The sequence below is a fragment of the Bufo bufo genome, chromosome 7 (genome assembly GCF_905171765.1).
Source record: "Bufo bufo chromosome 7, aBufBuf1.1, whole genome shotgun sequence".
In the NCBI taxonomy this organism is placed as follows: domain Eukaryota; kingdom Metazoa; phylum Chordata; class Amphibia; order Anura; family Bufonidae; genus Bufo; species Bufo bufo.
The window spans coordinates 1838052-1863203 of NC_053395.1; the positions used below are offsets into that span (position 1 = coordinate 1838052).

The following is a 25152-nucleotide window of genomic DNA, read 5'->3' on the forward strand; positions in this document are numbered from 1 at the left end:
CATACCTCTTACATCCAGGGTCATACAGCACCTCATACCTCTTACATCCAGGATAATACAGCGCCTCATACATTCAGGGTAATACAGCGCCACATACCTCATACATTCAGGGTAATACAGCGCCCCATACCTCTTACATCCAGGGTAATACAGCGCCTCATACCTCCCACATCCAGGGTCATACAGCGCCTCATACCTCATACATCCAGGGTAATACAGCGCCTCATACATCCAGGATAATACAGCGCCTCATACCTCATACATCCAGGATAATACAGCGCCTCATACCTCTTACATCCAGGGTAATACAGCGCCTCATACCTCTTACATCCAGGGTAATACAGCGCCTCATACCTCTTACATCCAGGGTAATACAGCGCCTCATACCTCTTACATCCAGGGTAATACAGCGCCTCATACCTCTTACACCCAGGGTAATACAGCGCCTCATACCTCTTACATCCAGGGTAATACAGCGCCTCATACATCATACATCCAGGGTAATACAGCGCCTCATACCTCTTACATCCAGGGTAATACAGCGCCCCATACCTCTTACATACAGGGTAATACAGCGCCCCATACCTCTTACATCCAGGGTAATACAGCGCCACATACCTCATACATCCAGGGTAATACAGCACCTCATACCTCTTACATCCAGGGTAATACAGCGCCTCATACCTCATACATCCAGGATAATACAGCGCCTCATACCTCTTACATCCAAGGTAATACAGCGCCTCATACCTCATACATCCAGGGTAATACAGCGCCTCATACCTCATACATCCAGGGTAATACAGCGCCTCATACCTCTTACATCCAGGGTAATACAGCGCCTCATACTTCATACATCCAGGTTCATACAGCTTCTCATACCTCTTATATCCAGGGTCATACAGCGCCTCATACCTCATACATCCAGGTTCATACAGCTTCTCATACCTCTTACATCCAGGGTCATACAGCGCCCTATACCTCTTACATCCAGGGTAATACAGCGCCTCATACCTCATACATCCAGGGTAATACAGCGCCCATACCTCTTACATCCAAGGTAATACAGCACCACATACCTCATACATCCAGGGTAATACAGCACCACATACCTCATACATCCAGGGTAATACAGCGCCTCATACTTACAGGGTAATACAGCGCCTCATACCTCTTACATCCAAGGTAATACAGCACCACATACCTCTTACATCCAGGGTAATACAGCGCCTCATACCTCTTACATCCAGGATAATACAGCACCACATACCTCATACATCCAGGGTAATACAGCGCCTCATACTTACAGGGTAATACAGCGCCTCATACCTCTTACATCCAGGGTAATACAGCGCCTCATACCTCATACATCCAGGGTAATACAGCACCACATACCTCATACATCCAGGGTAATACAGCGCCTCATACTTACAGGGTAATACAGCGCCTCATACCTCTTACATCCAGGGTAATACAGCGCCTCATACCTCTTACATCCAGGGTAATACAGCGCCTCATACCTCTTACATCCAGGGTAATACAGCGCCCTATACCTCTTACATCCAGGGTAATACAGCGCCTCATACCTCATACATCCAGGGTAATTCAGCGCCTCCTACATCCAGTGAAGTCTCCTCTGATGTAGATGTTCTCTGTCCTCATCTTCTCCTTTCAGACCAGACCACCATGATGATTTCTTCCAGCCATCTCTTCTCTCTGCAGAGTCTGACAGACATCTTAGTTTCCTAGTTTTCCACCCTCCTCCCACCTTCTGAACACCCCATCCTGCCCCCCCCCCCCCCAATACTGTGCCCGCGGTGCTCCCCAATACTTATCAGTCACCTGAGGAACCGTGACGTCAGGAAATTAAGGAGATTGGCTGAGCGTGGAGGAATCGAACAGCCTCCTTGATTTCTCTTGATTCAGTGTTGATAGGGTTAATGACCACTTCCCTTGTCTCAGCTGTTGCTCAGTGGTCATCACTTCTACCCTTTATAGTCTGACCCCACCCTTCTGACTATGCAGTAGATAGCTTCTTTTGGGTTTGGCTGAGCTGGTGTGAGGTCGTCTCTGGTGTTCCTGCTCGTCCGTCTCTTCAGAAGTTAAGTGTTGTGTTTGTTATATTCCCTGTTGTTGTATCTGGCCCTGAGACTTCCATTCGTCCTATACTTATTCCAGGGCCTTATAGGGAAGTCAGGGCCTATGCATCCTGCATCTGAATACTCCTACCTTCAAGGTCTATTCATATTGATAGTCAGGGCCCGGATTAGGGTTGTTTAGGAGGTGTCCTGTTCCTTCCCTAGTTTCCAGGCCCAGTTAGGGTCCATTCACACGTCCGTAGTGCAAAACACAAACACCGGCAATGTGCGTTCCGCATTTTGTGGACCGCACAGCGCCGGCACTAATAGAATATGCCTAGACAAGAATGGGACATGTTCTATTTTTTTTTCTGGAACGGAAATGCGGACCCGAAAGTGCGGGTCCGGAGCCGGGCCACACATCGTTTGGCCCCATAGAAATGAATTGGTCTGCAATTTTGCGGAATGAAATTGCGGACGTGTGAATGGAGCCTTCCCTCCTGTGTGGAGTCCCCACCACACTGATCGTGACAATCCTGTGCCCGCCGTGCTCCCCAATACTATCCTGCAGAAACAGATAAGCCCCCTGATGATGCCAGTACCACACAGATAGTGCCCCCAATACTGTGCCCGCCGTGCTCCCCAATACTATCCTGCAGAAACAGATAAGCCCCCTGATGATGCCAGTACCACACAGATAGTGCCCCCAATACTGTGCCCGCCGTGCTCCCCAATACTATCCTGCATAAACAGATAAGCCCCCTGATGATACCAGTACCACACAGATAGTGCCCCCAATCCTGTGCCCGCCGTGCTCCCCAATACTATCCTGCAGAAACAGATAAGCCCCCTGATGATGCCAGTACCACACAGATAGTGCCCCCAATCCTGTGCCCGCCGTGCTCCCCAATACTATCCTGCAGAAACAGATAAGCCCCCTGATAATACCAGTACCACACAGATAGTGCCCCCAATCCTGTGCCCGCCATGCTCCCCAATACTATCCTGCAGAAACAGATAAGCCCCCTGATGATGCCAGTATCACACAGATAGTGCCCCCAATACTGTGCCCGCCGTGCTCCCCAATACTATCCTGCAGAAACAGATAAGCCCCCTGATGATGCCAGTACCACACAGATAGTGCCCCCAATACTGTGCCCGCCGTGCTCCCCAATACTATCCTGCAGAAACAGATAACCCCCTGATGATACCAGTACCACACAGATAGTGCCCCCAATCCTGTGCCCGCCGTGCTCCCCAATACTATCCTGCAGAAACAGATAACCCCCTGATGATACCAGTACCACACAGATGGTGCCCCCAATACTGTGCCCGCCGTGCTCCCCAATACTATCCTGCATAAACAGATAAGCCCCCTGATGATACCAGTACCACACAGATAGTGCCCCCAATCCTGTGCCCGCCGTGCTCCCCAATACTATCCTGCAGAAACAGATAAGCCCCCTGATGATGCCAGTACCACACAGATAGTGCCCCCAATCCTGTGCCCGCCGTGCTCCCCAATACTATCCTGCAGAAACAGATAAGCCCCCTGATGATACCAGTACCACACAGATAGTGCCCCCAATACTGTGCCCGCCGTGCTCCCCAATACTATCCTGCAGAAACAGATAAGCCCCCTGATGATACCAGTACCACACAGATAGTGCCCCCAATCCTGTGCCCGCCGTGCTCCCCAATACTATCCTGCAGAAACAGATAAGCCCCCTGATGATGCCAGTACCACACTGATCGTGACAATCCTGTGCCCGCCGTGCTCCCCAATACTATCCTGCAGAAACAGATAAGCCCCCTGATGATACCAGTACCACACAGATAGTGCCCCCAATCCTGTGCCCGCCGTGCTCCCCAATACTATCCTGCAGAAACAGATAAGCCCCCTGATGATACCAGTACCACACAGATAGTGCCCCCAATCCTGTGCCCGCCGTGCTCCCCAATACTATCCTGCAGAAACAGATAAGCCCCCTGATGATACCAGTATCACACAGATAGTGCCCCCAATACTGTGCCCGCCGTGCTCCCCAATACTATCCTGCAGAAGCAGATAACCCCCTGATGATACCAGTACCACACAGATAGTGCCCCCAATCCTGTGCCCGCCGTGCTCCCCAATACTATCCTGCAGAAACAGATAAACCCCCTGATGATACCAGTACCACACAGATAGTGCCCCCAATCCTGTGCCCGCCGTGCTCCCCAATACTATCCTGCAGAAACAGATAAACCCCCTGATGATACCAGTACCACACAGATAGTGCCCCCAATCCTGTGCCCGCCGTGCTCCCCAATACTATCCTGCAGAAACAGATAAACCCCCTGATGATACCAGTACCACACAGATAGTGCCCCCAATCCTGTGCCCGCCGTGCTCCCCAATACTATCCTGCAGAAACAGATAAGCCCCCTGATGATGCCAGTACCACACAGATAGTGCCCCCAATCCTGTGCCCGCCCTGCTCCCCAATACTATCCTGCAGAAACAGATAAGCCCCCTGATGATACCAGTACCACACAGATAGTGCCCCCAATCCTGTGCCCGCCGTGCTCCCCAATACTATCCTGCAGAAACAGATAAACCCCCTGATGATGCCAGTACCACACAGATAGTGCCCCCAATCCTGTGCCCGCCGTGCTCCCCAATACTATCCTGCAGAAACAGATAAGCCCCCTGATGATGCCAGTACCACACAGATAGTGCCCCCAATCCTGTGCCCGCCGTGCTCCCCAATACTATCCTGCAGAAACAGATAAACCCCCTGATGATGCCAGTACCACACAGATAGTGCCCCCAATACTGTGCCCGCCGTGCTCCCCAATACTATCCTGCAGAAACAGATAAACCCCCTGATGATACCAGTACCACACAGATAGTGCCCCCAATACTGTGCCCGCCGTGCTCCCCAATACTATCCTGCAGAAACAGATAAGCCCCCTGATGATGCCAGTACCACACAGATAGTGCCCCCAATCCTGTGCCCGCCGTGCTCCCCAATACTATCCTGCAGAAACAGATAAGCCCCCTGATGATGCCAGTACCACACAGATAGTGCCCCCAATACTGTGCCCGCCGTGCTCCCCAATACTATCCTGCAGAAACAGATAAGCCCCCTGATGATGCCAGTACCACACAGATAGTGCCCCCAATCCTGTGCCCGCCGTGCTCCCCAATACTATCCTGCAGAAACAGATAAACCCCCTGATGATACCAGTACCACACAGATAGTGCCCCCAATCCTGTGCCCGCCGTGCTCCCCAATACTATCCTGCAGAAACAGATAAGCCCCCTGATGATGCCAGTACCACACAGATAGTGCCCCCAATCCTGTGCCCGCCATGCTCCCCAATACTATCCTGCAGAAACAGATAAGCCCCCTGATGATGCCAGTATCACACAGATAGTGCCCCCAATCCTGTGCCCGCCGTGCTCCCCAATACTATCCTGCAGAAACAGATAAGCCCCCTGATGATACCAGTACCACACAGATAGTGCCCCCAATCCTGTGCCCGCCGTGCTCCCCAATACTATCCTGCAGAAACAGATAAGCCCCCTGATGATACCAGTACCACACAGATAGTGCCCCCAATCCTGTGCCCGCCGTGCTCCCCAATACTATCCTGCAGAAACAGATAAGCCCCCTGATGATACCAGTACCACACAGATGGTGCCCCCAATCCTGTGCCCGTCGTGCTCCCCAATACTATCCTGCAGAAACAGATAAGCCCCCTGATGATACCAGTACCACACAGATAGTGCCCCCAATCCTGTGCCCGCCGTGCTCCCCAATACTATCCTGCAGAAACGGATAAGCCCCCTGATGATACCAGTACCACACAGATAGTGCCCCCAATACTGTGCCCGCCGTGCTCCCAAATACTATCCTGCAGAAACGGATAAGCCCCCTGATGATACCAGTACCACACAGATAGTGCCCCCAATCCTGTGCCCGCCGTGCTCCCCAATACTATCCTGCAGAAACAGATAAGCCCCCTGATGATACCAGTACCACACAGATAGTGCCCCCAATCCTGTGCCCGCCGTGCTCCCCAATACTATCCTGCAGAAACAGATAAGCCCCCTGATAATACCAGTACCACACAGATAGTGCCCCCAATCCTGTGCCCGCCGTGCTCCCCAATACTATCCTGCAGAAACAGATAAACCCCCTGATGATACCAGTACCACACAGATAGTGCCCCCAATACTGTGCCCGCCGTGCTCCCCAATACTATCCTGCAGAAACAGATAAGCCCCCTGATGATACCAGTACCACACAGATGGTGCCCCCAATCCTGTGCCCGCCCTGCTCCCCAATACTATCCTGCAGAAACAGATAAGCCCCCTGATGATACCAGTACCACACAGATAGTGCCCCCAATCCTGTGCCCGCCGTGCTCCCCAATACTATCCTGCAGAAACAGATAAGCCCCCTGATGATGCCAGTACCACACAGATAGTGCCCCCAATCCTGTGCCCGCCGTGCTCCCCAATACTATCCTGCAGAAACAGATAAGCCCCCTGATGATGCCAGTACCACACAGATAGTGCCCCCAATCCTGTGCCCGCCGTGCTCCCCAATACTATCCTGCAGAAACAGATAAGCCCCCTGATGATGCCAGTACCACACAGATAGTGCCCCCAATCCTGTGCCCGCCGTGCTCCCCAATACTATCCTGCAGAAACAGATAAGCCCCCTGATGATACCAGTACCACACAGATAGTGCCCCCAATCCTGTGCCCGCCGTGCTCCCCAATACTATCCTGCAGAAACGGATAAGCCCCCTGATGATACCAGTACCACACAGATAGTGCCCCCAATACTGTGCCCGCCGTGCTCCCCAATACTATCCTGCAGAAACAGATAAGCCCCCTGATGCCATTACCACACAGATAGTGCCCCCAATCCTGTGCCCGCCGTGCTCCCCAATACTATCCTGCAGAAACAGATAAGCCCCCTGATGATACCAGTACCACACAGATAGCGCCCCCAATACTGTGCCCGCCGTGCTCCCCAATACTATCCTGCAGAAACAGATAAGCCCCCTGATGATACCAGTACCACACAGATAGTGCCCCCAATCCTGTGCCCGCCGTGCTCCCCAATACTATCCTGCAGAAACAGATAAGCCCCCTGATGATACCAGTACCACACAGATAGTGCCCCCAATCCTGTGCCCGCCGTGCTCCCCAATACTATCCTGCAGAAACAGATAAGCCCCCTGATGATGCCAGTACCACACAGATAGTGCCCCCAATCCTGTGCCCGCCCTGCTCCCCAATACTATCCTGCAGAAACAGATAAGCCCCCTGATGATGCCAGTATCACACAGATAGTGCCCCCAATCCTGTGCCCGCCGTGCTCCCCAATACTATCCTGCAGAAACAGATAAGCCCCCTGATGATACCAGTACCACACAGATAGTGCCCCCAATCCTGTGCCCGCCGTGCTCCCCAATACTATCCTGCAGAAACAGATAAGCCCCCTGATGATGCCAGTACCACACAGATAGTGCCCCCAATCCTGTGCCCGCCGTGCTCCCCAATACTATCCTGCAGAAACAGATAAGCCCCCTGATGATACCAGTACCACACAGATAGTGCCCCCAATCCTGTGCCCGCCGTGCTCCCCAATACTATCCTGCAGAAACAGATAAACCCCCTGATGATACCAGTACCACACAGATAGTGCCCCCAATACTGTGCCCGCCGTGCTCCCCAATACTATCCTGCAGAAACAGATAAGCCCCCTGATGATACCAGTACCACACTGATAGTGCCCCCAATCCTGTGCCCGCCGTGCTCCCCAATACTATCCTGCAGAAACAGATAAGCCCCCTGATGATGCCAGTACCACACTGATAGTGCCCCCAATACTGTGCCCGCCGTGCTCCCCAATACTATCCTGCAGAAACAGATAAACCCCCTGATGATACCAGTACCACACAGATAGTGCCCCCAATCCTGTGCCCGCCGTGCTCCCCAATACTATCCTGCAGAAACAGATAAGCCCCCTGATGATGCCAGTACCACACAGATAGTGCCCCCAATCCTGTGCCCGCCGTGCTCCCCAATACTATCCTGCAGAAACAGATAAGCCCCCTGATGATACCAGTACCACACAGATAGTGCCCCCAATACTGTGCCCACCGTGCTCCCCAATACTATCCTGCAGAAACAGATAAACCCCCTGATGATACCAGTACCACACAGATAGTGCCCCCAATACTGTGCCCGCCGTGCTCCCCAATACTATCCTGCAGAAACAGATAAGCCCCCTGATGATACCAGTACCACACTGATAGTGCCCCCAATACTGTGCCCGCCGTGCTCCCCAATACTATCCTGCAGAAACAGATAAACCCCCTGATGATGCCAGTACCACACAGATAGTGCCCCCAATACTGTGCCCGCCGTGCTCCCCAATACTATCCTGCAGAAACAGATAAGCCCCCTGATGATACCAGTACCACACAGATGGTGCCCCCAATCCTGTGCCCGCCGTGCTCCCCAATACTATCCTGCAGAAACAGATAAGCCCCCTGATGATACCAGTACCACACAGATAGTGCCCCCAATCCTGTGCCCGCCGTGCTCCCCAATACTATCCTGCAGAAACAGATAAGCCCCCTGATGATGCCAGTACCACACTGATCGTGACAATCCTGTGCCCGCCGTGCTCCCCAATACTATCCTGCAGAAACAGATAAGCCCCCTGATGATACCAGTACCACACAGATAGTGCCCCCAATCCTGTGCCCGCCGTGCTCCCCAATACTATCCTGCAGAAACAGATAAGCCCCCTGATGATACCAGTACCACACAGATAGTGCCCCCAATCCTGTGCCCGCCGTGCTCCCCAATACTATCCTGCAAACAGATAAACCCCCTGATGATACCAGTACCACACAGATAGTGCCCCCAATCCTGTGCCCGCCGTGCTCCCCAATACTATCCTGCAGAAACAGATAAGCCCCCTGATGATGCCAGTACCACACAGATAGTGCCCCCAATCCTGTGCCCGCCGTGCTCCCCAATACTATCCTGCAGAAACAGATAAGCCCCCTGATGATACCAGTACCACACAGATAGTGCCCCCAATCCTGTGCCCGCCGTGCTCCCCAATACTATCCTGCAGAAACAGATAAACCCCCTGATGATGCCAGTACCACACAGATAGTGCCCCCAATCCTGTGCCCGCCGTGCTCCCCAATACTATCCTGCAGAAACAGATAAACCCCCTGATGATACCAGTACCACACAGATAGTGCCCCCAATACTGTGCCCGCCGTGCTCCCCAATACTATCCTGCAGAAACAGATAACCCCCTGATGATGCCAGTACCACACAGATAGTGCCCCCAATACTGTGCCCGCCGTGCTCCCCAATACTATCCTGCAGAAACAGATAAGCCCCCTGATGATGCCAGTACCACACAGATAGTGCCCCCAATCCTGTGCCCGCCGTGCTCCCCAATACTATCCTGCAGAAACAGATAAACCCCCTGATGATACCAGTACCACACAGATAGTGCCCCCAATCCTGTGCCCGCCGTGCTCCCCAATACTATCCTGCAGAAACAGATAAGCCCCCTGATGATGCCAGTACCACACAGATAGTGCCCCCAATCCTGTGCCCGCCGTGCTCCCCAATACTATCCTGCAGAAACAGATAAGCCCCCTGATGATGCCAGTACCACACAGATAGTGCCCCCAATCCTGTGCCCGCCGTGCTCCCCAATACTATCCTGCAGAAACAGATAAACCCCCTGATGATGCCAGTACCACACAGATAGTGCCCCCAATCCTGTGCCCGCCATGCTCCCCAATACTATCCTGCAGAAACAGATAAGCCCCCTGATGATACCAGTACCACACAGATAGTGCCCCCAATCCTGTGCCCGCCGTGCTCCCCAATACTATCCTGCAGAAACAGATAAACCCCCTGATGATGCCAGTACCACACAGATAGTGCCCCCAATCCTGTGCCCGCCATGCTCCCCAATACTATCCTGCAGAAACAGATAAGCCCCCTGATGATGCCAGTATCACACAGATAGTGCCCCCAATCCTGTGCCCGCCGTGCTCCCCAATACTATCCTGCAGAAACAGATAAGCCCCCTGATGATGCCAGTACCACACAGATAGTGCCCCCAATCCTGTGCCCGCCGTGCTCCCCAATACTATCCTGCAGAAACAGATAAGCCCCCTGATGATACCAGTACCACACAGATGGTGCCCCCAATCCTGTGCCCGCCGTGCTCCCCAATACTATCCTGCAGAAACAGATAAGCCCCCTGATGATACCAGTACCACACAGATAGTGCCCCCAATCCTGTGCCCGCCCTGCTCCCCAATACTATCCTGCAGAAACAGATAAGCCCCCTGATGATACCAGTACCACACAGATAGTGCCCCCAATCCTGTGCCCGCCCTGCTCCCCAATACTATCCTGCAGAAACGGATAAGCCCCCTGATGATACCAGTACCACCCAGATAGTGCCCCCAATACTGTGCCCGCCATGCTCCCCAATACTATCCTGCAGAAACAGATAAGCCCCCTGATGATACCAGTACCACACAGATAGTGCCCCCAATCCTGTGCCCACCGTGCTCCCCAATACTATCCTGCAGAAACGGATAAGCCCCCTGATGATACCAGTACCACACAGATAGTGCCCCCAATCCTGTGCCCGCCGTGCTCCCCAATACTATCCTGCAGAAACAGATAAGCCCCCTGATAATACCAGTACCACACAGATAGTGCCCCCAATCCTGTGCCCGCCCTGCTCCCCAATACTATCCTGCAGAAACAGATAAGCCCCCTGATGATGCCAGTACCACACAGATAGTGCCCCCAATACTGTACCCCCCAATACTACACTGCAGAAACAGATAAGCCCCCTGATAATACCAGTACCACACAGATAGTGCCCCCAATCCTGTGCCCGCCCTGCTCCCCAATACTATCCTGCAGAAACAGATAAGCCCCCTGATGATACCAGTACCACACAGATAGTGCCCCCAATCCTGTGCCCGCCATGCTCCCCAATACTATCCTGCAGAAACAGATAAGCCCCCTGATGATACCAGTACCACACAGATAGTGCCCCCAATACTGTGCCCGCCATGCTCCCCAATACTATCCTGCAGAAACGGATAAGCCCCCTGATGATACCAGTACCACACAGATAGTGCCCCCAATACTGTGCCCGCCGTGCTCCCCAATACTATCCTGCAGAAACAGATAAACCCCCTGATGATACCAGTACCACACAGATAGTGCCCCCAATCCTGTGCCCGCCGTGCTCCCCAATACTATCCTGCAGAAACAGATAAGCCCCCTGATGATGCCAGTACCACACAGATAGTGCCCCCAATACTGTGCCCGCCGTGCTCCCCAATACTATCCTGCAGAAACAGATAAGCCCCCTGATGATACCAGTACCACACAGATAGTGCCCCCAATCCTGTGCCCGCCGTGCTCCCCAATACTATCCTGCAGAAACAGATAAGCCCCCTGATGATGCCAGTACCACACAGATAGCGCCACCTTCAGTAATTATTGGCACACACTGCCCTAAAAATAACTGCACCCGGCAAATAGTGCCCCTGACACTAATAGTGTAACTATAATGTCCTACAAACATACCTCTGCTAAGCAGATCCTGTGCCAGGTGCCCCCCACAGTAATAGTGCTCCCCAAAGTGCACCCAATAGTAATAATCACCCCCTATCATCTCTGCTTGTACAAAAAATACTCTTTGTAATGTGTGCCAGTAAAATAATTCCCCCTTGCAACGTGTCAGTAAAAAAAAAAACACCTTTTAGTGCCCCCAGTACAACGAATATCCCCATCGTGACCCCCTTATAATGTGTGCCAGTACACAATGTCCTCATGGTGCTTTCTCCAGTTACAGAATAATGACCCGACAACAGCATGCTGCCAAATGGCAATACTAACCTCCGATACGTACCGCCATCCTGCACCGACCTCTGATGGGTTACAGGACCTAGGACTAAAGCCTATTGGAGGGACCGGAGGGCATCGCAGCGTTCAGCTGTATTACTGTCCTGAGTACAGCGATGAATATGTAGAGATGGGCACTCATCGCCCAGGGCCCTCCCCTGCCTGGTGCTACCTGAGGCAATCACCTCACCGGTGGTGCACCCCTGCATGGGGGGAGGGCGGAGTGATGGAGGCTGACGCATGGGGGGGAGGGCGGAGTGATGGAGGCTGACACATGGGAGGGGAGGGCGGAGTGATGGAGGCTGACACATGGGGTGGAGGGCGGAGTGATGGAGGCTGACACATGGGGGGGAGGGCGGAGTGATGGAGGCTGACACATGGGGTGGAGGGCGGAGTGATGGAGGCTGACACATGGGGGGGCGGAGTGATGGAGGCTGACACATGGGGGGAGGGCGGAGTGATGGAGGCTGACGCATGGGGGGGAGGGCGGAGTGATGGAGGCTGACACATGGGGTGGAGGGCGGAGTGATGGAGGCTGACACATGGGGGGGAGGGCAGAGTGATGGAGGCTGACGCATGGGGGGAGGGCGGAGTGATGGAGGCTGACGCATGGGGGAGGGCGGAGTGATGGAGGCTGACACATGGGGGAGGGCAGAGTGATGGAGGCTGACACATGGGGGAGGGCGGAGTGATGGAGGCTGACACATGGGGGGGGAGGGCGGTGTGATGGAGGCTGACACATGGGGGGGGAGGGCGGTGTGATGGAGGCTGACACATGGGGGGGGGGAGGGCGGTGTGATGGAGGCTGACACATGGGGGGAGGGTGGAGTGATGGAGGCTGACACATGGGGGGAGGGCGGAGTGATGGAGGCTGACACATGGGGGGAGGGCGGAGTGATGGAGGCTGACACATGGGGGGGAGGGCAGAGTGATGGAGGCTGACGCATGGGGGGAGGGCGGAGTGATGGAGGCTGACGCATGGGGGAGGGCGGAGTGATGGAGGCTGACACATGGGGGAGGGCAGAGTGATGGAGGCTGACACATGGGGGAGGGCGGTGTGATGGAGGCTGACACATGGGGGGGGAGGGCGGTGTGATGGAGGCTGACACATGGGGGGGAGGGCGGTGTGATGGAGGCTGACACATGGGGGGGGAGGGCGGTGTGATGGAGGCTGACACATGGGGGGAGGGCGGAGTGATGGAGGCTGACACATGGGGGGAGGGCGGAGTGATGGAGGCTGACACATGGGGGGGAGGGCGGAGTGATGGAGGCTGACACGTGAGGGGAGGGCGGAGTGATGGAGGCTGACACATGGGGGAGAGGGCGGAGTGATGGAGGCTGACACGTGAGGGGAGGGCGGAGTGATGGAGGCTGACACATGGGGGGGAGGGCGGTGTGATGGAGGCTGACACATGGGGGGGGAGGGCGGAGTGATGGAGGCTGACACGTGAGGGGTGTTACTGGTTATGAGGTGAACATCCAGTTGGGTGCAGGAGGCTCTTACGGTTTTGGATGCTTCTCCTCAGATCCTGCCGTGGATTCCTTGTGAGGGCGAGCCATGCCGGTGCCAGGAGATGACATGGCTGACGCTTTGATGACCCGAACGCCTATCCCAGTGCCTGCGCATTTCAGTCAAGCAGAGCAGAGCTTCTCCCACAAGAAGAGGGGGCGAGCGCTCTGCTACACCCTACCCCCACGGCCTCCGGTGAAGAGTATCCCTCCCCTCAGCCGTATCTTTCCTAACAAGCAGCGGTCCTGGAGCCAGCCTCGCCCCCAGAGCGTGTCCTTCCAGAGCCCCCGCCACAAGCAGCCGGTCAGCCACCTGTACGACCACAGCAAGGAGGAGACCTTATTCAAGCAGTGCTTCCAGATCGTCTGCAAGCTGGGGAGGGGCTCCTTCGGGGAGGTGTATAAGGTAAAGAGGGGCTTCATATCATATGGGGGAGGGGGGTTCAGAGGTCACTTCTGCTGCTGACTCCAGGGATCTCCCTTCTCGCAGGTGCGGAGTCGTGAGGATGGCGCCGTGTACGCAGTGAAGCGATCAGTTTCCCCGTTCCGGGGAGAATCTGACCGTCTCCGCAAACTCCAGGAGGTGAGGAAACATGAGCGTGTCGGGGAGCACCCCAACTGCCTGCGATTGATCCGCGCCTGGGAGGAGAAGCGCATGCTGTACCTGCAGACGGAGCTGTGCGTGTGCAGCCTGCAGCAGCGTTCGGAGGCGCTGGGCGAGCCTCTGCCTCCACCTCAAATCTGGAATGTAACCTGTGACCTCCTTCGAGGTCTTAAACATCTCCATGACCGCAACCTGCTGCACTTGGACATCAAGCCCGCCAATGTGTTCATCGCCTACTCCGGGGTCTACAAGCTGGGGGACTTTGGTCTGATGGTGGAGCTGGATGGAGCAGAAGGGAGCGGGGAGGCCCAGGAGGGAGACCCTCGTTATATGGCTCCAGAGCTTCTGGACGGGGTGTTCACGAAGGCTGCAGATGTGTTCAGGTAAGGGGGTCCTGAGATATGTGCCGCTCCCGTGTTCCCTGGACCCCGCTCATGTCTCTTCTCATGTCTCAGCCTCGGGATGACGCTGCTTGAAGTGGCCTGTAACATGGAGCTCCCAAAGGGTGGGGAAGGCTGGCAGCAGCTGCGGCAGGGTCACCTCCCCATAGAGTTCACGTCAGGTGGGTGATGTCCCTTCAGATGTGCTGTGTGTCCTCTGCGCGCTGCCTCGTGTCATCTCTGCCTCCCTTGTATTTAGACCTGCCCCCAGATTTCCTGAAGGTGCTGTCTGGGACGTTGGAGCCGGATTATCGACGTCGGGCTACTGTGGACTGGCTGCTGTCTCTCCCTGCTGTCCAGAGGGCTGAGGGGTGGCGGAAAGTGACCCTAACGACCAGAGGCGTCCTCACTCGGGTGGTGGCCGTATTGCAGGTGAGGCTTGTAGGGCGGCGGCCATGCTGGGGATCTCGTGCCTGTATTTTACTTCTGTCCCTTCACCCACACAATCTTCTTCCTCCTCCTTAGTTTCTCCTGTGGCTCATCACCGTGGTCTTCTGCGCCCTGAGGCGTCCAGTGAGGCGGCTTTTACGCTGGAACGTTATTCTGGACTCTCCGCCGTCTTCTCCATCCCAAAATCGATGCTTAGAAAGCAGCTTTTCCAGTGACTGGGAGGATGAAAGTCTCGGGGATGATGTATTTGAGGTGCCTCCAAGTCCCCTGGGCTACCCCAGGAATATCACCTACCATGCTCAGGAATTCCCCCTCAGGTAAGTGTGCACCTCTGCAGCGGGGGTGCACGAAAGTCATATGATTCCTATAGGTGCCTGTGAGGTGTAGTAGGCAGCAGGTATAGGTGTCTGTGAGGTGTAGGAGGCAGCAGGTATAAGTGCCTGTGAGGTGTGTGAGGCAGCAGGTATAGGTGTCTGTGAGGTGTAGGAGGCAGCAGGTATAGGTGTCTGTGAGGTGTATGAGGCGGCAGGTATAGGTGCCTGTGAGGTGTGTGAGGCAGCAGGTATAGGTGCCTGTGAGGTGTGTGAGGCGGCAGGTATAGGTGCCTGTGAGGTGTGTGAGGCAGCAGGTATAGGTGTCTGTGAGGTGTGTGAGGCAGCAGGTATAGGTGCCTGTGAGGTGTAGGAGGCAGCAGGTATAGGTGTCTGTGAGGTGTAGGAGGCAGCAGGTATAGGTGTCTGTGAGGTGTGTGAGGCATCAGGTATAGGTGCCTGTGAGGTGTACGAGGCAGCAGGTATAGGTGTCTGTGAGGTGTGTGTGAGGCAGCAGGTATAGGTGTCTGTGAGGTGTGTGAGGCAGCAGGTATAGGTGCCTGTGAGGTGTGTGAGGCGGCAGGTATAGGTGCCTGTGAGGTGTATGAGGCAGCAGGTATAGGTGCCTGTGAGGTGTGTGAGGCAGCAGGTATAGGTGTCTGTGAGGCAGCAGGTATAGGTGCCTGTGAGGTGTAGGAGGCAGCAGGTATAGGTGTCTGTGAGGTGTGTGAGGCATCAGGTATAGGTGCCTGTGAGGTGTACGAGGCAGCAGGTATAGGTGTCTGTGAGGTGTGTGTGAGGCAGCAGGTATAGGTGTCTGTGAGGTGTGTGAGGCAGCAGGTATAGGTGTCTGTGAGGTGTGTGAGGCGGCAGGTATAGGTGTCTGTGAGGTGTACGAGGCGGCAGGTATAGGTGTCTGTGAGGTGTAGGAGGCAGCAGGTATAGGTGTCTGTGAGGTGTGTGAGGCAGCAGGTATAAGTGCCTGTGAGGTATAGGAGGCAGCAGGTATAGGTGTCTGTGAGGTGTAGGAGGCAGCAGGTATAAGTGCCTGTGAGGTGTGTGAGGCAGCAGGTATAGGTGTCTGTGAGGTGTGTGAGGCAGCAGGTATAAGTGCCTGTGAGGTATAGGAGGCAGCAGGTATAGGTGTCTGTGAGGTGTAGGAGGCAGCAGGTATAAGTGCCTGTGAGGTGTGTGAGGCGGCAGGTATAGGTGTCTGTGAGGTGTGTGAGGCGGCAGGTATAGGTGCCTGTGAGGTGTAGGAGGCGGCAGGTATAGGTGTCTGTGAGGTGTGTGAGGCAGCAGGTATAGGTGTCTGTGAGGTGTGTGAGGCGGCAGGTATAGGTGCCTGTGAGGTGTGTGAGGCGGCAGGTATAGGTGTCTGTGAGGTGTGTGAGGCAGCAGGTATAGGTGTCTGTGAGGTGTGTGAGGCAGCAGGTATAGGTGCCTGTGAGGTGTAGGAGGCGGCAGGTATAGGTGCCTGTGAGGTGTGTGAGGCGGCAGGTATAGGTGCCTGTGAGGTGTGTGAGGCAGCAGGTATAGGTGCCTGTGAGGTATAGGAGGCGGCAGGTATAGGTGCCTGTGAGGTGTGTGAGGCAGCAGGTATAGGTGTCTGTGAGGTGTGTGAGGCAGCAGGTATAGGTGCCTGTGAGGTGTAGGAGGCGGCAGGTATAGGTGTCTGTGAGGTGTGTGAGGCGGCAGGTATAGGTGCCTGTGAGGTGTGTGAGGCGGCAGGTATAGGTGCCTGTGAGGTGTGTGAGGCGGCAGGTATAGGTGTCTGTGAGGTGTGTGAGGCAGCAGGTATAGGTGTCTGTGAGGTGTGTGAGGCAGCAGGTATAGGTGCCTGTGAGGTGTAGGAGGCGGCAGGTATAGGTGCCTGTGAGGTGTGTGAGGCAGCAGGTATAGGTGCCTGTGAGGTGTGTGAGGCAGCAGGTATAGGTGCCTGTGAGGTATAGGAGGCAGCAGGTATAGGTGCCTGTGAGGTGTGTGAGGCGGCAGGTATAGGTGTCTGTGAGGTGTGTGAGGCAGCAGGTATAGGTGTCTGTGAGGTGTGTGAGGCAGCAGGTATAGGTGCCTGTGAGGTGTGTGAGGCAGCAGGTATAGGTGCCTGTGAGGTGTGTGAGGCGGCAGGTATAGGTGTCTGTGAGGTGTACGAGGCAGCAGGTATAGGTGTCTGTGAGGTGTAGGAGGCAGCAGGTATAGGTGCCTGTGAGGTGTGTGAGGCAGCAGGTATAGGTGTCTGTGAGGTGTGTGAGGCAGCAGGTATAGGTGCCTGTGAGGTGTGTGAGGCAGCAGGTATAGGTGCCTGTGAGGTGTGTGAGGCGGCAGGTATAGGTGTCTGTGAGGTGTACGAGGCAGCAGGTATAGGTGTCTGTGAGGTGTAGGAGGCAGCAGGTATAGGTGTCTGTGAGGTGTACGAGGCAGCAGGTATAGGTGTCTGTGAGGTGTGTGAGGCAGCAGGTATAGGTGTCTGTGAGGTGTAGGAGGCGGCAGGTATAGGTGTCTGTGAGGTGTGTGAGGCAGCAGGTATAGGTGCCTGTGAGGTGTATGAGGCAGCAGGTATAGGTGCCTGTGAGGTGTACTCAGGTGTATAAGGCAGTGTCGGTGTACCCCAATACTCCGGTGTACTAGGCAGTGTGTGTCGGTGTACCCCAATACTCAGGTGTACTAGGCAGTGTGTGTCAGTGTACCCCAATACTCAGGTGTACGAGGCAGTGTGTGTCGGTGTACCCCAATACTCCGGTGTACTAGGCAGTGTGTGTCAGTGTACCCCAATACTCAGGTGTACTAGGCAGTGTGTGTCGGTGTACCCCAATACTCTGGTGTACTAGGCAGTGTGTGTCGGTGTACCCCAATACTCTGGTGTACTAGGCAGTGTGTGTCGGTGTACCCCAATACTCTGGTGTACTAGGCAGTGTGTGTCGGTGTACCCCAATACTCTGGTGTACTAGGCAGTGTGTGTCGGTGTACCCCAATACTCCGGTGTACTAGGCAGTGTGTGTCGGTGTACCCCAATACTCAGGTGTACTAGGCAGTGTGTCTGTGTACCAGGCAGTGTGTGTCAGTGTACCCCAATACTCCGGTGTACTAGGCAGTGTGTGTCGGTGTACCCCAATACTCCGGTGTACTAGGCAGTGTGTGTCGGTGTACCCCAATACTCAGGTGTACTAGGCAGTGTGTGTCAGTGTACCCCAATACTCAGGTGTACGAGGCAGTGTGTGTCGGTGTACCCCAATACTCCGGTGTACTAGGCAGTGTGTCAGTGTACCCCAATACTCAGGTGTACTAGGCAGTGTGTGTCGGTGTACCCCAATACTCTGGTGTACTAGGCAGTGTGTGTCGGTGTACCCCAATACTCTGGTGTACTAGGCAGTGTGTGTCGGTGTACCCCAATACTCAGGTGTACTAGGCAGTGTGTCTGTGTACCAGGCAGTGTGTGTCAGTGTACCCCAATAGTCCGGTGTAGGAGGCAGCAGGTATAGGTGTCTGTGAGGTGTACGAGGCGGCAGGTATAGGTGTCTGTGAGGTGTGTGAGGCGGCAGGTATAGGTGCCTGTGAGGTGTGTGAGGCAGCAGGTATAGGTGCCTGTGAGGTGTACGAGGCGGCAGGTATAGGTGTCTGTGAGGTGTGTGAGGCAGCAGGTATAGGTGCCTGTGAGGTGAATGAGGCAGCAGGTATAGGTGCCTGTGAGGCGGCAGGTATAGGTGCCTGTGAGGTGTGTGAGGCGGCAGGTATAGGTGTCTGTGAGGTGTGTGAGGCGGCAGGTATAGGTGCCTGTGAGGTGTGTGAGGCGGCAGGTATAGGTGCCTGTGAGGTGTACGAGGCAGCAGGTATAGGTGTCTGTGAGGTGTGTGAGGCAGCAGGTATAGGTGCCTGTGAGGTGTGTGAGGCGGCAGGTATAGGTGCCTGTGAGGTGTGTGAGGCAGCAGGTATAGGTGCCTGTGAGGTGAATGAGGCAGCAGGTATAGGTGCCTGTGAGGTGTAGGAGGCAGCAGGTATAGGTGCCTGTGAGGTGTGTGAGGCGGCAGGTATAGGTGTCTGTGAGGTGTGTGAGGCAGCAGGTATAGGTGCCTGTGAGGTGTGTGAGGCGGCAGGTATAGGTGCCTGTGAGGTGAATGAGGCAGCAGGTATAGGTGCCTGTGAGGCGGCAGGTATAGGTGCCTGTGAGGTGTGTGAGGCAGCAGGTATAGGTGCCTGTGAGGTGAATGAGGCAGCAGGTATAGGTGCCTGTGAGGCGGCAGGTATAGGTGCCTGTGAGGTGAATGAGGCAGCAGGTATAGGTGCCTGTGAGGCGGCAGGTATAGGTGCCTGTGAGGTGTGTGAGGCGGCAGGTATAGGTGCCTGTGAGGTGTGTGAGGCGGCAGGTATAGGTGCCTGTGAGGTGTGTGAGGCGGCAGGTATAGGTGCCTGTGAGGTGTGTGAGGCGGCAGGTATAGGTGTCTGTGAGGTGTAGGAGGCAGCAGGTATAGGTGCCTGTGAGGTGTACGAGGCGGCAGGTATAGGTGCCTGTGAGGTGTGTGAGGCAGCAGGTATAGGTGCCTGTGAGGTGTGTGAGGCGGCAGGTATAGGTGCCTGTGAGGTGTACGAGGCAGCAGGTATAGGTGCCTGTGAGGTGTAGGAGGCAGCAGGTATAGGTGTCTGTGAGGTGTGTGAGGCAGCAGGTATAGGTGTCTGTGAGGTGTATGAGGCAGCAGGTATAGGTGCCTGTGAGGTGTAGGAGGCAGCAGGTATAGGTGTCTGTGAGGTGTGTGAGGCAGCAGGTATAGGTGTCTGTGAGGTGTACGAGGCGGCAGGTATAGGTGCCTGTGAGGTGTACGAGGCAGCAGGTATAGGTGTCTGTGAGGTGTGTGAGGCGGCAGGTATAGGTGTCTGTGAGGTGTGTGAGGCAGCAGGTATAGGTGCCTGTGAGGTGTGTGAGGCAGCAGGTATAGGTGCCTGTGAGGTGTGTGAGGCAGCAGGTATAGGTGCCTGTGAGGTGTACGAGGCAGCAGGTATAGGTGTCTGTGAGGTGTAGGAGGCAGCAGGTATAGGTGCCTGTGAGGTGTATGAGGCAGCAGGTATAGGTGTCTGTGAGGTGTGTGAGGCGGCAGGTATAGGTGCCTGTGAGGTGTGTGAGGCAGCAGGTATAGGTGTCTGTGAGGTGTATGAGGCAGCAGGTATAGGTGCCTGTGAGGTGTACGAGGCAGCAGGTATAGGTGTCTGTGAGGTGTATGAGGCAGCAGGTATAGGTGCCTGTGAGGTGTGTGAGGCGGCAGGTATAGGTGCCTGTGAGGTGTGTGAGGCAGCAGGTATAGGTGCCTGTGAGGTGTGTGAGGCGGCAGGTATAGGTGTCTGTGAGGTGTGTGAGGCAGCAGGTATAGGTGCCTGTGAGGTGTGTGAGGCAGCAGGTATAGGTGCCTGTGAGGTGTATGAGGCAGCAGGTATAGGTGTCTGTGAGGTGTGTGAGGCGGCAGGTATAGGTGCCTGTGAGGTGTGTGAGGCGGCAGGTATAGGTGCCTGTGAGGTGTATGAGGCAGCAGGTATAGGTGCCTGTGAGGTATAGGAGGCAGCAGGTATAGGTGCCTGTGAGGTGTACGAGGCGGCAGGTATAGGTGCCTGTGAGGTGTACGAGGCAGCAGGTATAGGTGCCTGTGAGGTGTAGGAGGCAGCAGGTATAGGTGCCTGTGAGGTGTACGAGGCAGCAGGTATAGGTGCCTGTGAGGCGGCAGGTATAGGTGCCTGTGAGGTGTGTGAGGCAGCAGGTATAGGTGTCTGTGAGGTGTGTGAGGCAGCAGGTATAGGTGCCTGTGAGGTGTAGGAGGCAGCAGGTATAGGTGTCTGTGAGGTGTGTGAGGCAGCAGGTATAGGTGCCTGTGAGGTGTACGAGGCAGCAGGTATAGGTGTCTGTGAGGTGTATGAGGCAGCAGGTATAGGTGCCTGTGAGGTGTGTGAGGCGGCAGGTATAGGTGCCTGTGAGGTGTGTGAGGCGGCAGGTATAGGTGTCTGTGAGGTGTGTGAGGCGGCAGGTATAGGTGCCTGTGAGGTGTGTGAGGCGGCAGGTATAGGTGCCTGTGAGGTGTGTGAGGCGGCAGGTATAGGTGCCTGTGAGGTGTGTGAGGCAGCAGGTATAGGTGTCTGTGAGGTGTATGAGGCAGCAGGTATAGGTGCCTGTGAGGTGTGTGAGGCGGCAGGTATAGGTGCCTGTGAGGTGTGTGAGGCAGCAGGTATAGGTGTCTGTGAGGTGTGTGAGGCAGCAGGTATAGGTGCCTGTGAGGTGTGTGAGGCAGCAGGTATAGGTGTCTGTGAGGTGTAGGAGGCGGCAGGTATAGGTGCCTGTGAGGTGTGTGAGGCGGCAGGTATAGGTGCCTGTGAGGTGTAGGAGGCGGCAGGTATAGGTGCCTGTGAGGTATAGGAGGCAGCAGGTATAGGTGTCTGTGAGGTGTATGAGGCAGCAGGTATAGGTGCCTGTGAGGTGTGTGAGGCGGCAGGTATAGGTGCCTGTGAGGTGTGTGAGGCAGCAGGTATAGGTGTCTGTGAGGTGTAGGAGGCGGCAGGTATAGGTGCCTGTGAGGTGTGTGAGGCGGCAGGTATAGGTGCCTGTGAGGTGTAGGAGGCGGCAGGTATAGGTGCCTGTGAGGTATAGGAGGCAGCAGGTATAGGTGCCTGTGAGGTGTACGAGGCGGCAGGTATAGGTGCCTGTGAGGTGTACGAGGCAGCAGGTATAGGTGCCTGTGAGGTGTAGGAGGCAGCAGGTATAGGTGCCTGTGAGGTGTACGAGGCAGCAGGTATAGGTGCCTGTGAGGTGTACGAGGCGGCAGGTATAGGTGCCTGTGAGGTGTGTGAGGCGGCAGGTATAGGTGTCTGTGAGGTGTGTGAGGCGGCAGGTATAGGTGCCTGTGAGGTGTGTGAGGCAGCAGGTATAGGTGCCTGTGAGGTGTACGAGGCAGCAGGTATAGGTGCCTGTGAGGTGTGTGAGGCAGCAGGTATAGGTGCCTGTGAGGTGTAGGAGGCAGCAGGTATAGGTGCCTGTGAGGCGGCAGGTATAGGTGCCTGTGAGGTGTACGAGGCAGCAGGTATAGGTGCCTGTGAGGTGTGTGAGGCGGCAGGTATAGGTGCCTGTGAGGTGTAGGAGGCAGCAGGTATAGGTGCCTGTGAGGTGTACGAGGCAGCAGGTATAGGTGCCTGTGAGGTGTGTGAGGCGGCAGGTATAGGTGCCTGTGAGGTGTACGAGGCAGCAGGAATAGGTGTCTGTGAGGTGTGTGAGGCAGCAGGTATAGGTGTCTGTGAGGTGTGTGAGGCGGCAGGTATAGGTGCCTGTGAGGTGTGTGAGGCGGCAGGTATAGGTGCCTGTGAGGTGTGTGAGGCGGCAGGTATAGGTGCCTGTGAGGTGTGTGAGGCGGCAGGTATAGGTGTCTGTGAGGTGTACGAGGCAGCAGGTATAGGTGCCTGTGAGGTGTGTGAGGCAGCAGGTATAGGTGCCTGTGAGGTGTGTGAGGCAGCAGGTATAGGTGCCTGTGAGGTGTAGGAGGCGGCAGGTATAGGTGCCTGTGAGGTGTGTGAGGCAGCAGGTATAGGTGCCTGTGAGGTGTACGAGGCAGCAGGTATAGGTGCCTGTGAGGTGTACGAGGCGGCAGGTATAGGTGCCTGTGAGGTGTGTGAGGCGGCAGGTATAGGTGTCTGTGAGGTGTGTGAGGCGGCAGGTATAGGTGCCTGTGAGGTGTGTGAGGCGGCAGGTATAGGTGCCTGTGAGGTGTGTGAGGCGGCAGGTATAGGTGCCTGTGAGGTGTACGAGGCGGCAGGTATAGGTGCCTGTGAGGTGTGTGAGGCGGCAGGTATAGGTGCCTGTGAGGTGTGTGAGGCGGCAGGTATAGGTGTCTGTGAGGTGTGTGAGGCGGCAGGTATAGGTGCCTGTGAGGTGTATGAGGCGGCAGGTATAGGTGTCTGTGAGGTGTGTGAGGCGGCAGGTATAGGTGCCTGTGAGGTGTACGAGGCGGCAGGTATAGGTGCCTGTGAGGTGTGTGAGGCGGCAGGTATAGGTGCCTGTGAGGTGTGTGAGGCGGCAGGTATAGGTGCCTGTGAGGCGGCAGGTATAGGTGTCTGTGAGGTGTATGAGGCAGCAGGTATAGGTGCCTGTGAGGTGTGTGAGGCAGCAGGTATAGGTGCCTGTGAGGTGTGTGAGGCAGCAGGTATAGGTGTCTGTGAGGTGTATGAGGCAGCAGGTATAGGTGCCTGTGAGGTGTGTGAGGCGGCAGGTATAGGTGTCTGTGAGGTGTATGAGGCAGCAGGTATAGGTGCCTGTGAGGTGTGTGAGGCAGCAGGTATAGGTGCCTGTGAGGTGTGTGAGGCGGCAGGTATAGGTGCCTGTGAGGTGTGTGAGGCGGCAGGTATAGGTGTCTGTGAGGTGTGTGAGGCAGCAGGTATAGGTGTCTGTGAGGTGTGTGAGGCGGCAGGTATAGGTGCCTGTGAGGTGTATGAGGCAGCAGGTATAGGTGCCTGTGAGGTGTGTGAGGCGGCAGGTATAGGTGTCTGTGAGGTGTGTGAGGCGGCAGGTATAGGTGTCTGTGAGGTGTGTGAGGCGGCAGGTATAGGTGCCTGTGAGGTGTATGAGGCAGCAGGTATAGGTGCCTGTGAGGTGTGTGAGGCGGCAGGTATAGGTGCCTGTGAGGTGTGTGAGGCGGCAGGTATAGGTGCCTGTGAGGTGTGTGAGGCGGCAGGTATAGGTGCCTGTGAGGTGTACGAGGCGGCAGGTATAGGTGCCTGTGAGGTGTGTGAGGCGGCAGGTATAGGTGCCTGTGAGGTGTACGAGGCGGCAGGTATAGGTGTCTGTGAGGTGTGTGAGGCGGCAGGTATAGGTGCCTGTGAGGTATAGGAGGCAGCAGGTATAGGTGCCTGTGAGGTGTGTGAGGCAGCAGGTATAGGTGTCTGTGAGGTGTGTGAGGCGGCAGGTATAGGTGCCTGTGAGGTGTGTGAGGCGGCAGGTATAGGTGCCTGTGAGGTGTGTGAGGCAGCAGGTATAGGTGCCTGTGAGGTGTATGAGGCAGCAGGTATAGGTGCCTGTGAGGTGTACGAGGCGGCAGGTATAGGTGCCTGTGAGGTGTGTGAGGCGGCAGGTATAGGTGTCTGTGAGGTGTGTGAGGCGGCAGGTATAGGTGCCTGTGAGGTGTGTGAGGCGGCAGGTATAGGTGCCTGTGAGGTGTGTGAGGCGGCAGGTATAGGTGCCTGTGAGGTGTGTGAGGCGGCAGGTATAGGTGTCTGTGAGGTGTGTGAGGCGGCAGGTATAGGTGCCTGTGAGGTGTATGAGGCAGCAGGTATAGGTGCCTGTGAGGTGTAGGAGGCGGCAGGTATAGGTGCCTGTGAGGTGTAGGAGGCAGCAGGTATAGGTGCCTGTGAGGTGTACTCAGGTGTACAAGGCAGTGTCGGTGTACCCCAATACTCAGGTGTACGAGGCAGTGTCGGTGTACCCCAATACTCAGGTGTACGAGGCAGTGTGTGTCAGTGTACCCCAATACTCCGGTGTACTAGGCAGTGTGTGTCGGTGTACCCCAATACTCCGGTGTACTAGGCAGTGTGTGTCGGTGTACCCCAATACTCTGGTGTACTAGGCAGTGTGTGTCGGTGTACCCCAATACTCCGGTGTACTAGGCAGTGTGTGTCGGTGTACCCCAATACTCCGGTGTACTAGGCAGTGTGTGTCGGTGTACCCCAATACTCAGGTGTATGAGGCAGTGTGTGTCAGTGTACCCCAATACTCAGGTGTACGAGGCAGTGTGTGTGTCTGTGTACCCCAATACTCTGGTGTACTAGGCAGTGTGTGTCGGTGTACCCCAATACTCTGGTGTACTAGGCAGTGTCGGTG

The 25152-nt window shown here is 55.5% G+C and overlaps 1 protein-coding gene across 3 annotated transcripts in view; it reads left to right on the forward strand.

Moving 5' to 3' along the window:
- The window catches only part of PKMYT1 (protein kinase, membrane associated tyrosine/threonine 1), a 42367-nt gene that overhangs the window by 4117 nt on the left and 13098 nt on the right, over nucleotides 1-25152 (forward strand). For all 3 annotated transcript variants that reach the window (XM_040440095.1, XM_040440096.1, XM_040440093.1), the window contains exons 2-6: nucleotides 13593-13981; nucleotides 14066-14562; nucleotides 14635-14741; nucleotides 14819-14991; nucleotides 15085-15326. In XM_040440095.1, coding sequence (XP_040296029.1) covers nucleotides 13625-13981; nucleotides 14066-14562; nucleotides 14635-14741; nucleotides 14819-14991; nucleotides 15085-15326 — 1376 coding nt within the window. In that variant the 5' untranslated portion in view covers nucleotides 13593-13624. The remainder of the gene's footprint in view (nucleotides 1-13592; nucleotides 13982-14065; nucleotides 14563-14634; nucleotides 14742-14818; nucleotides 14992-15084; nucleotides 15327-25152) is intronic.